At 40.8% G+C, this 12,498-nt stretch overlaps 1 protein-coding gene across 1 annotated transcript in view; it reads left to right on the top strand.

Moving 5' to 3' along the window:
• The first annotated feature begins 520 nt into the window (after positions 1–520).
• RAB38 (RAB38, member RAS oncogene family) overlaps positions 521–12,498 on the top strand; it is a 53,208-nt gene continuing 41,230 nt past the window's right edge. The window contains exon 1 of the mRNA XM_033121650.1: positions 521–852. Coding sequence (XP_032977541.1) covers positions 651–852 — 202 coding nt within the window. The 5' untranslated portion in view covers positions 521–650. The remainder of the gene's footprint in view (positions 853–12,498) is intronic.

Here is a 12,498-nt window from a genome sequence, read left to right as displayed (position 1 = left end):
GTCACTAAGGAAGAAAGGAGGCTGGGGCAGCTCAAATGGCTTGCCCAAAGTCACTGGCATCAAAAACCAGGGCATGCTGGAACTACACCTACATGTCCTCCCTCCTGAAATTGTATTATAAGCTGCCTCTCTTCCAAGTTCTATGTGTGGGACGGTGGCAGGTTCCCTGGCCTCGGGAACCCAGTCTTCAGCTAGGCTTGTCAACATCATATCTTGCAATTCACATACATTTTTTGACACTCAGTACTCTCGCGCTCAAGCATGGAAAATAAAAAACAACCCCTTACAGCTTTATGGCCAGTATTACAGGCGAGAAGAGCTCTTTGGAAGCTGTAAAGCCCAGTATGCATAACCTGTGCAACAGGCATTATTAACACGCGAGCCGCCTACTTTCCAGTCCCCAGGAGTCGCTCCAATCTGCACTCCTCTTTCAGGCCGCACCGTGCCGGGTAGGAAGGAGGATTAACCCCTGCTCGCCCGTCTGGGCGTTTCTCCAGGCGGCGGGGTGGAGTTCCGCCCCTCGGCTCCCGCCCGCCGCCTTCTCTCCCCGGCGCCTTCACTCGTGCTCCCCGAGTCTCTTTCCCTCCCAGGCCTCGGCTGCGCTTCCCGGCCAGGCAGGCACCGCACCACACGGCGGGCTGGCAGTCAGGATGCAGGTCCCGAACAAGGAGCACCTGTACAAACTGCTGGTAATCGGCGACCTGGGCGTGGGCAAGACCAGCATCATTAAGCGCTACGTGCACCAGAACTTCTCCTCGCACTACCGGGCCACCATCGGCGTGGACTTCGCGCTCAAGGTGCTCCACTGGGACCCAGAGACAGTGGTGCGCCTGCAGCTCTGGGACATTGCAGGTGAGCACCTCGGGAGGGGCCGCGGGAGCGCCTCGCAGCGGGTCTCCAGTCCTGGAGCAGAGGGTTGCGGCCAAATGGGAGAGCCTGGTTTCCCCGGCGCTGCGCCCAGTGAGACTTTTCCTGGTGCATTGGAAACTTGGTTTCAAAGAAAACAACAAAAAAGTTTCTCTCCCTCGCTGAAACTTCCAGCGCTTGGGGCTGTTGCTTTAACTCCCTTCCCTGGGATCTCTACACAGCATGGGCCTTCCCGGGGACTCAGAGGGAGACCTATCTGGAGTTGCATTCCGTTTTCGGCCTCCAGCGCATTTTCCGGGCGCGGACAATCCTGCTGGTGACGCGACCCTGAGTGTCATGCCCGCCCTTCCGTGCCTCCGCCGACCGAGGGGAACCCGGTAGACGGGTTCACAGCGGGAACCGGGAGAGTTCCTGGGTTAAAGGAGTTTAGCAATTCCTATCTTCAATCGCGTACTTTCTTCCAACTTTCTCCACCCCCTTTTCAGCCCTCAGTCAAGCGAGTTTGAGGTTCTCTGTTTTGAGGAAGCCAAAGACCTTTCCGTGTGCATATGGGAGCAAAGTACTATTTCTCTTTATCTTTCTCCCTCTGCCTCTCTGTCGTCTATCAAAAGGAGTTTTGTTTAAAGGATAATGACATTAAGCATAACATTTTTGATTTGGCTCTAAAGTTTTCATTGAGAGACCTGGAAAAGGAGAAGCTTCTCTACAATGTTTGACGTCAGAATTAGATTCTGAGAGTTTGTCCCAGGAATTAGGCCCAGTCAAATGTGAGTATGCGAAGTGTGTGCAAGAGTGAGTCCCTGGACTGAGGCTGGTTGCAACCTGGGCATGCTCAATCCCTCATAGATCCTGGCTCTGCCACTCACTAACCTGCTTAGTGGCTTCAGACAAGTCCCTTCAGCTCAGTGCATCCCTCCTAAGTGGAGAGGGGTTAGACAAAGACAGCTCAGAAATCTTCCTGCTGGGATTCTAGGATGAGTCACTTCACCTCTGACAGTTAAAAAGGGCTCCAAGAACCTTTTTAAGTGCTGGACCCAAACTAGCTGCTTCTCTTTCAGAGAATAGGTTCTTTTTAGCTGATGCGTTTGACTGGAAACACTTTATCATGGCTTGAAGCAAGAAGAAATGTGGAAAATTTTTGAAAGGGCAATTCTGGTGCTGGGGACTCCAGTGCCTCCTTATTCATCAGCTGCCAGATCATATGATAATATTCTTGGCATGTGGCCAGATTCATGCATATAGAGTCATCTTCAGCAGCTCTAGTAGCACAGGGGTTATCAGAGACCAGAAAATGTCATCAGCCATTAAGTGATTGGGCTTTTCATCTAGAAAATCCACTATGCGTCTGTGTACTTTGTTGCTGCATTTCAGGGTCTGCAAACTCTTTTGGATAAGTTAGAAGTCTCCCAGACTCAGGTCTAGAATTAGCTTACTGTTTGAAAGGAGCTGCAGCTGTAATTTAGACTTTTGTGTCAAATGCAAGTCAGGATGTGACCTCAGACATGTTATATAATGTCCATGGATCTCGGTGTCCTCACCTAACAGAGAAGAATGAAGGCCTGATTAAGAGCCTGAATTCCAGAGTCACACTGCCTCCGTCTGAGTCCCTGTTTTAGTCCACATGTCATGGGTGATTTTAGGCAAACTTCCTAACCTGGTCTCAGTTACCTTATCTGTAAATAGATGGAATGCTTTCTCCCAACCAATGAGAGATGAGCAACCAATAAATACTAGCTAAAGGCGATAGTCCCTACCATCTAGCAGAGCAGGAAGGATTATTGTTGTACACTAGCTACCACTTTTTTTTGAGCATGTATAAATGCTAGGCAAGAAGGACATGCTATAAATGTGCTGATTAAATCCTAATAAATGATGATTCCTATATTACATATATAATCTGTTCTAAAATACCCAGCACCATTTTTCAGCTTTATCCATATTATAACACTGTCATGAGCAATTTAACTCCCAAGCTTAGAAATGCCTCCTGAGCCATGATTCTGGACTAAGGATGCTGTAGAGACTGTAGCCAAGAAGCTTGTATAGATGAGAAATCTGAGGAGCCCTGGAAAGTCGGTTCTACAGGTATGGTGCTGTGCAGCATCTCAGTAGGGGAGCTTCTTCGTCCCAGACCTCTGATGTTCTGTGATAACCTGTCTTTGGCAGCCTCCATCCCAAAGGCCCTGTGGCTGAGCTAGAAGTTGGGCAGCAGGCAAAACTGGTTGGGGGCGGCTAAGCATTTGTGGAAAGGATATCTGGAGCATAGTACTGACATGTTTCAGGCTATATAGGTAGACCCGTGAAGAGTGAGTTCATATGAAAGCCAGCCTTAGCTGCCCACCCAGACTCCAGTCAGCTAAGCGTGCTTTATAGTACCTTCAAATCTCGGCCTGTCTCATCAAACATAAGAATGCCTCTCTTCCTCCTTTGTGCTCAACTCTGGTATATATCTGGAAAGAACAAGTAGTGAAGTCTAGTGGGCCTCGCTGTGAGAGGGTTGGGGATATAGATGAGATAGAGATCTGCCCTGTCCAGACAGGATATCAGATCCACGTGCTATAAATGAAATCTTTGCTGAGAGTCTTGATGTTCATTTGGTTCAGTGCCAAGTAGAGATCCATTTGTCCAACAAATTCCCATGATATATATCTCAGAGCCACTTAGACTGACCAGTCTGATTTTGAAAGACTCCAGAAAGTGCATTTCAGGGCTGTGAACTTGGCCTTGAAACCAATGTGATGAATCCCATAAGGGACAGTCATCACCTCGAGTCCCAGTGGTTCCACCCTAGAGGAGCAACTGGGCTGGCTCTGGGTTCAAAAGCTCTTGATTTTTTGAGTCACTTTGCCCAAGGCCACCCAGCTAAGTGGAAAAGCTGGAGTTGACCTAGTTCTACCTGGTTTGGAATCAAGCCATATTCTTTATGGCTACAGTATGAATGCCTGGTATACAGATGGCCTATAGGGGTTATGCCTCCTTCCCTTTTAAATGCATTTCTTCTTCAGTAGATGGGTTATCCTTACATTTTCCTTCCTACTTCTAACAGGTTTTTGGATATTATTCAATACGACTGTGCAGACAGTGAAAGGAAATGGAATGAACATGTATTTTTGAAAATTTGATTCTTGGTTATAGGTTTGATTCTTTTTATAGATTTATTAGAAAAGAAGTAAACAAAAAATTCATACTTGAGACTCTTCCTACTCCTCTCTAAATTCTGATACTAGCATTACTCCATTAGCACTTTCAAAGAGAATTAAACAATTTTCTCTAGAACTCTTGATGTTCTTTGGGACCTAACTGCAGGAATTAGTTATTACAGAGTAATTACTATTACTCTGACTGTCCTAACTGGGACAGTCAGAGTAATAGTAGTAACATTTCTTAAGTATGTATTCTTACAACTGTCCACACATTCAATTTTTAATTTCCCAGTAAAATAGCTGTTTAAGTCGTAGTGCTAGAATTTAAAACTTGGCCATTGAATCCAGCATCCAGGTTCCTAATAGCTTTGCTCGACTTCCTACAATTTAGAAATTTGGACGTATTCTAAATATATTCTAAATTATAGATATTATAAATATATAATACTTGACATTGGGCAAGCCATGAAACCTTGCTGGATTTCAGTTGTCCCATCTATAAAATGATGATTGTTTGATTTTCCTGTGATATCACATATTTGTACTGTTTATCTCTTGCCATCTCTACCAGTTTTAATATATTTTCACTGTGCCCAGGTAGTATGTGGTAGCTTATTCCAACTTCTTATTCCAAGCAACTTGGGCAAGTTACTTAACTTTTATGTCTTGGTTTCCTGTCTGTAAATGGGGGACAATAACAGAATCTGCATCTAAGAATTGTTAAAAGAATGAAATGAATTAGTTCTTGTAAAGCTGTTCCTGACAGGTATTAAATGCTGAATGACTCTTGTTTTAAACTGGTTTCATATACATTTTCCTGCTTGATTTTCCCAGCATCACTGAGGGTCTAGAGAGAGCAGGTGGTGTTAAACCTATTTTATATTAGGAAAGATCAGGAATCAGAGAGGTAGAGGACTTGCCCAAGGTCACAAGAGCTAGCAAGTGGCAGAGGAGAACAGGAGTAGCAGGTCTATTTAACTCCAACATAGATAGATAGATAGATAGATAGATAGATAGATAGATAGATAGATGGATGGATGGATAGATAGATAGATAGATAGATAGATGATAGATAGATAATATAGCTATAGATATAGATATATAGGTATAAATATAGATATGTGTAAGAGAGAGATGACCAAGTCTGTTGTCTGTCAGAAAACCCAATTCTAGATTTAACAAATATGGTAGAAAATAAAGGTGGCAGGTAATTTAGAGAGTGCTTCTTCACCATGTAAAAGTTTCACTGCTAGTCTCTACTAAATAATCAATGCTTCTAAATATTTAAAACAAGATCCAACTTATAAGAAAAATATTTCTCTGCAGGGCACATCTATAGTAACTTTCCCAGCCTAAGCCATGTGACACAGAAGCACTGGAGGACATTAACCATCCAACAGGCAGAGTGAAAGGGGGAGGCAGCTTGAGTGTGGAGTCAGGAGCCTCGGCACACGGACTCCCCACACTGGTGGCTGTGAGACGCCTCTGGGCCACAGTGGTGTGTTGTTTTAGAGGTGATGAAGTGCTTCCACACTGTGAAATTCAATCGAGGGAAGGGTTTGGCCTTGACCATCTCTTCAGTATCTATTTCAAAATACTGTAATTCTCCAAGGAGTTGTAGAAGAAGAATCTTAAATATCAATGAAATAGATCTAGAAAAGTAGGAAGAACTAAATCTGCCAACCACTACGTCAAGCAAAAGAAACGAAAAAGCACGTTAAATTGCAGCCATTTTCTGCTGGACAGTTGAGCAGTTTATTGCCTTGGTTCTTGCCTAGATAATTATAGATTCTCTAAATATTATGTGGACTAACATGCTATGTGCTTCCAGGTAAATAATATATATACTGAGCAAAACTGTGAACTTTCAAAGTACGGTGAGGGATGTGTTGGGAAAGCACCTCCGGGCTTTTTGCAGGATGACCATTAAAACCTCCATCTGTCACAGACACAGATGCATTAGGCACGTGGGACATGTCCTCTCATCTAGGTTTTAGAGGACTAGTTCTGATAGGAAGGCACCTAGCAGAGTGACCAAGAAACGCTGTCATTGGAGAGGAGGGCGTGGGGAGGAGAAGCACTTATGTGTGCAGTTGTTTCTTCAGCAAATATGTATATTAAATGCCTGGTATGTGTTAGGCCCGGTGCTGGGTGAGGGGAAAACAAGGAAGAATAAGGAAGTGAACAAGACTTGGTTCCTGACTTCAAGAAGTTCACAGTTTAGTGGGCCTGACGGTACGAAAGCAAATCACTGTAACAGTGAGTAAAATTACATAGGTAACTTCAGAAATCTCTGGTGGTACAGAGGGGGTTCTCTCTACACCATAGTTATCCAGTCTCTGAGATTAAACGTGAGTTGGCTGGACAAAGCCTCTAGCTAGTGTGCTATTCCCTGTGCTCCTACCTCGCATGGATTACTCCCTGTGAGTGAGTTCAGGGCTACACAACTTGAGACAGAAGTTCCTCCTCTGGCCCTCTTTAACTGTCTCCTTCTCTTGAGGATCTCATGCATTCCTATGGCTTTAAACCCTATGCTGATAACTCCAAAACTGTGCATATAAACTTGACTTCTCACGAGCTTCAGACTTACCGTTCTGTCTTCTTGCTGGGCGTCTCCTTTACGATATCTCACTTATCTTGCAACATCACTATGTCATACCAAAGTTGCATAAAAAAAAAAAAAACAGGATTGCTGGGGTTTTTTTTTTTTTTATTAATAAAGTAATATATGCTCAGTGTAGCAAAATTGGAAAGTACGAAAGGAAATAACAGCAACAAAGGAATACAAACAGAATATATCCACAACCAATCCTCTTGATGATAAAAGTAGTAAAGGGTGCTATTTGTAGGTTTAAACTAGACATCTTCCCCACACACTGGACTTTCTTGTTTGTGTTAACTATGCTATCTTTTCTCCAATCAGTTAGACTTGAAACCTCTGCCATCTTTTCTCCTTCTTCTTTGATCCTCACACACCATCCATCGCCTAGTCAGATAGTCACTATGCCTCTCCTGCCCTCGATTCCCTAGACCAGGGACAGCACTGTTATTACTCAACTGTTCTGCTGTCATAGCCATCTGACTAGTTCTGGTTCCTTTTTCTCTAGTTGTTATGTGTACTAAGGTCAAGTTTATCTTCCCAGGATATAATTTGGTGGCTCCCAATTGCCTATAGATTATATATGTCATGATGAGAAGAATTAACATGGTGGGGATGAGGTGATGGGAGGGTGGACAACTCGAAAGACAAATTCTAAGTCATAAAGCTATTGAGAGAGGAGCTTGTGGGGTCTTAGCCAGTCGAAAGGGACTGGAGTCCTTGAGGCCTGGCCCTGCCAAAAGGAAACCCAGGATCTGTCTCATTGTGGCCTTGTCGTCAGCAACACAGTTGCTCTCATTGAGGGTCAAAGTGGTACTTAAATAATTGTTTTGTTTTACTGCATTATATTAAAATAGTATTAAAACTTGAGGATTCAAGTTTTGCCTGGGAAAATTTATTTGATGGCTTGATAAGCAGAGGGACTTAAGGGAGAATGAAGTGGATCCATCTTTGCTCTAATGGAATCTGATAGTCTAATACCGTGTTTCCCTGAACATAAGACCTAGCCAGACAATCAGCTCTAATGCGTCTTTTGGAGAAAAAATTAATGTAAGACCTGGTCTTATTTTACTATAATATAATATTTTACTATAATATGAGACCGGGTCTATAATATAATGTAATATAATATAATACCCGGTCTTATATTAATTTTTGCTCCAAAAGACGCATTAGAGCTGATTGTCCAGCTAGGTCTTATTTTGGGGGAAACACAGTAGGACATAAAAGATATTAAAAGATAATCATGAAGATAATTATTTAATAACTGTTTTGATAAGCGCTCTGAATGGGAAGTGTCAGGTGTGAAAAGAAAGTTTAGAAAGGGGGCCTACCCTCGTTATGGCTTGGAGGTGAGGGGACACAGTGAGGATTGTGGGTAATCTGTCATTAGCTAAGATTACAGAGTGTGTGGAGGGAGGTGGTGAGGCAGAAGCAGCAAATTAGGAAAGAACATATATGCTAAACTAAAAGTTATGAGTGATAATTCCTTATGTTTATCAATTTGTCACAGCAATCTTTGCAGTTTAAACACCACAGTAATTCTGGCAATCAGGTCTTGCTATTTCCAGTTTTATAGGTGAGGAAACTGGGCCAAGTGTAAGTAGAACATGGTATGTGTTACACAGTAGTTGCTCAATAAAAGTGGTTTGGTGTTAAGCAGTCACTGGGTTGACATTAGAGTCATTGCTCACCTAAAAAAAAATAAAGAAAATTACAAGTAGTTATGCTGTGGTATAAACCTACCTTTCTTTTCTTCTGATGATTAACTTTGGGGAATCCTGTAAAGCCTTCAAACCATTGAGAACCCTTTTTATTTCTTTCACTCTCTTTGATTCAGAGATGGACATTCTTAGGGGGATATGGTGGCCCTACCTCTTCTGGGGTAGAAATAAGGTTTATTTCACCAAGGGAAGATTCTCAGGTTCTAGGTTGGTGTACTAGAGTAGTCTTCCTCAACTTGACAAGGTCATGTCTGTGGCTAGAGCTTGGGGTTCCAAATTATTGAATTCTACTAATTTTTTTCAGCTGTTTGGGAATTTGGTTAAGAAGTTATATGATCTTAAATTACTCTTTGGAAATAATTTAGGTTTTAACTTCCATCATTGCCCACTAATACCTTTAGTTTCCCACTCTCAGGTATTAATCAAATCCTATCTTTTCTACCTTGGAAATTAGCTCTTATTCCTCCTAGCCATGTCTTCTTCACAACTCATCTGATCTATTGTAGCAGCTTCCTAATACCCATGCCTTCCTCGAGCTTTACCACCCGTTAGTTTGTAATCCACAATGGTGAGACATCTCTGCAGGTGTCATTCTCCAGTTAGATATTCTCCAGTTTGCCACTCTGCTTACCCCAGGTTAGAAGTCCTCTACTACTGCATTGGAATGTCTTTTCCCTCCAAACTGTAACATAAGTTCTAGCATAGTAGTTGGTGCTTAGTTGGTGCTTATTTGTTCAATAAAAAGTTTTTCAGTCAACTATTTCATCATTGCTTTTATTCCAAGCCATAACATTAATGTAAAACTTTGTTCAACAAAGCAAAATTAATATATTTAATTTTGTTCATGCTTGAAAGACTTCATAATTTTGTGAACATTAACATATACAAATGCATACATTTTGGAATCAATAAATATGGTAATCACTTTTCTTAAGGTGGCATTCTATTTTAGTATTTCACCATAAAAACTGGAGAGTGACCTTAAAGACCAATTCTTAAAAACTACTTCATTTAACAAAGTTTCATAATTTGGAGTGAAATGTCATTCATTTGGAGGTCAAATGATCAAACTGTATCTTTATAATTTTTGCATACAGTAGATGAGCTTATTACTTCCTGAAAGGTCATTGTCACAAAGTTAAAACCTTGAGGGCCTATCAATCCAAATCATTAATTTTACAGATAAAGAAGCTGTGCTTTGAATGAGGGGGTCACATTAGTTTCGGAGGCCCATAGACCTAGTTAATGGTAGAACTGTAACCAGAATCAAGCTTCTTTAGTTTGTTAATAATGAGATTTAACTAACTAAAAGCTATTTTTAAACACCAGATGTTTCGGTGTTGTCTTAAGCACCTGCACACAAAGATAATTGAATTTAGTAGGCACCCAGCCCTATGGGAGTTCATGTAATGAAAAAGAGAAGATGATGGTGTGGCATCGTGGACACCCAGAGTCATCCAGAGTCTGGCTTCAAATAACATTCCTAATAGAATGTCCCCCACTCTCCATTATGAGGCTTCAAATTTGGCCATCTGAACTCCTTGTTATTCCGTGTTCATACCCCAGGTTTCTTGCCTCTGCCTTTGCTGCTGCTCTTCTTGCTGCTTCACATGCCCTGCCCTTTATTTCCACATATCCAAATCCTACGTCATGTTTAGGAAGGGCAATTCCTCTGCAGAGACTTCCCTGATTCGCTGATTCCAGTGGAAACGTCTTCATCCCTTGAATCCCATGCAACTTTTCTTTATCCCCTTCTAGCACTATCCCTTTAGCAATTATTTGGTACTTCCCCAAATATCCTTCAGGATTTTTAGCAGACCTTGCCACAAGTTGTTTGTTACATAATTTAATGAAATAACTGTGGAGTCAGCAAAGAAGAGAAGGAGAAAACACCATGCAGGAGGAGAACCGAGCAAGGGCAGGTTTGAAAGCAATGGGAAGAGAGTTTAAGAAGAGAATAGTCAATTGTTTCAAATGTCTGAGGGAAATCAGAACTATTATTACTTTTTGCTGTGAGTCTCTACTTTTTGTATAGTCTGGTAGTGTTATCCTGAAACATTATTTAACCTTTCTTCCTCATCAGCCTTGCGTAAATCTGCTCTCTCCAGATGAATCATTGAAAACTTAGCTTCTTGCGTGATGTAGAAGCTGAGTTTCAGCTTCTGACTCTACCTTACAATAGCTCCTCAGCTTAATGAATTAGACAAAGAAATTATCTATAATGTGAGGGATTTAAACAAATTTCAGTCTAACTTATAGGATGAAGTTTGGAACAAATTAATTTAAATTACTTGTTGGGAGGACTGTTCTCTCCTACAATAAAATGTTATTAATAGCCACCATTTGTTGAGTGGCAGGCATGGTGTGTTGTGCATTTTTATGCATCATTTATTGTGCACAGTGAGCTTGTCTGGTAGGCACTGTTACTAACCTCATCATAGAGACACGAGAACTGTGCATAGACAGACTAGAAAACACACGCACAAGGGAAAAAACACATATAAAGTCACATGGGCAGTAAGGGATAGTGCTGGGATATAAACAGATTTGTATAGTTTCAAATCCTATTTTCTAATCAGTTTATTCTATTTCCTAATGGGTGATATGACAATGCAGTGGTTTTCACGTGTCATAGATAGTTTAAGTTGCAGTTAGAAAATGCACATTATTTATTTTAAAGGAATAATTTATTATTTTTTGAACCTTTACACTTTTAGATAGAACTAAGAATTGAATGAGCCGTATTCTTTGTACGCATCACTGCTGCAAACATGTAGTTTGTTTGGCTTAATAACAACCAACTTAATACACTATTTTTAGTCAGGAAAACAACAGTGACTGAAGGACACAAGTCTCTAGTTTGAGTATTAAAAATATGATGCTGGGCAGTATTGGAATACAAATTAAGTCTTATATGGGGTAGCATGATATGTGTGTTTTTTTAAATTTAAAGAAAGCAATATTCTAGATGCTACCACCCTTCATTTCCTGTTTCACATTGATTTTCACATGACTCTTGCTTTTTATTACACAAACTGCAAAAACCCCCATTTGAAAAATATATGATCACATCAAAAGGAATGGAACTCGATCTAATGTTAAAATTGTGAACTGCCTTGAGCTAGTAGTTCCTGAGGTTTCTGATTGATCTTGAGCACCACTGTGTTTGCCTTGAAATTTTAAATTGTACACCTGTGAGTTCACAGAGGCACCCCAGAATAATTTGGCATGCGTCAAGAATAGCTTTTTATTTAATACATCTAAGCATACATTTCAGTGGAGGTATTTTTAGGTTCTTGGTTAGGTATTTGTTTAGGTTGTAATTAGTTTATTTAAAAACACAAGATGCTGATTATCTATCTTGTCTATCACTTGGTTTCATTCTCTTCATCCATCCAATATTGAACATTATTTTAGTATATGATTTTGTTTCTCTATCCAAGGGAGTTATTTCATTTAATGTGAGCATCGGACTCCAGTCAAAATCAATGTGACAAAAATATTCTGGGATACTGCAATTCTCTCTCTCTCTCACACACACACACACACAAACACGCACAGCTTTAAATCTAAACATAAATTCAGAATGCAATGAGAATATTTTTGAAATTTAACTTAAAATATAGATTCCTGTATCCATCTTTCCTTTCTCTGATGCTATTGTTTATGAACACCTTAGAAACAATTGTTAGCTTTTAATGTCATCTTTTTTCCTTACACACTTGAGTTTGATTCAATACTCTGCATCCAGCTTTACCTTCTTACTGAATAGAGGTGAGATTTGCTTATAAGAGATGATGGCCAGTTGTAAGATGAAATGAGAGCCGTTACTTATGGTGGAACTAAAGAAACTGCACAAAGAACTTGCGTGGTTCTGAACTGGGTACAGATTTTTTAAGAATGAGCAGAAGTTTAGTAGGCATAAAAAGTGAAAGAGTTGGCTCAGAGATCTTGCTTTATTCAGTTCACTCCTCTCCTTGCTGGCATTCCCTCTCATAAGTAATAAATCAATATTAACTGTTATTTCATTATGTAAAGAGTATTTGTATTACTGGTTCCATTCTATTTCGCAAGTCCATGGTGAGCATAGACTAAGAGTCTCTTCGAGTGTGTGTGTTATGGAGACATAAAGGGACAGTAATTGAGTAATTCCACGTGGGCTCAA

This window comes from Rhinolophus ferrumequinum, chromosome 11 (assembly GCF_004115265.2).
Source record: "Rhinolophus ferrumequinum isolate MPI-CBG mRhiFer1 chromosome 11, mRhiFer1_v1.p, whole genome shotgun sequence".
In the NCBI taxonomy this organism is placed as follows: domain Eukaryota; kingdom Metazoa; phylum Chordata; class Mammalia; order Chiroptera; family Rhinolophidae; genus Rhinolophus; species Rhinolophus ferrumequinum.
The sequence above is the reverse complement of the archived record's forward strand: the minus strand, read 5'-3'. Positions and strand labels throughout refer to the sequence as shown.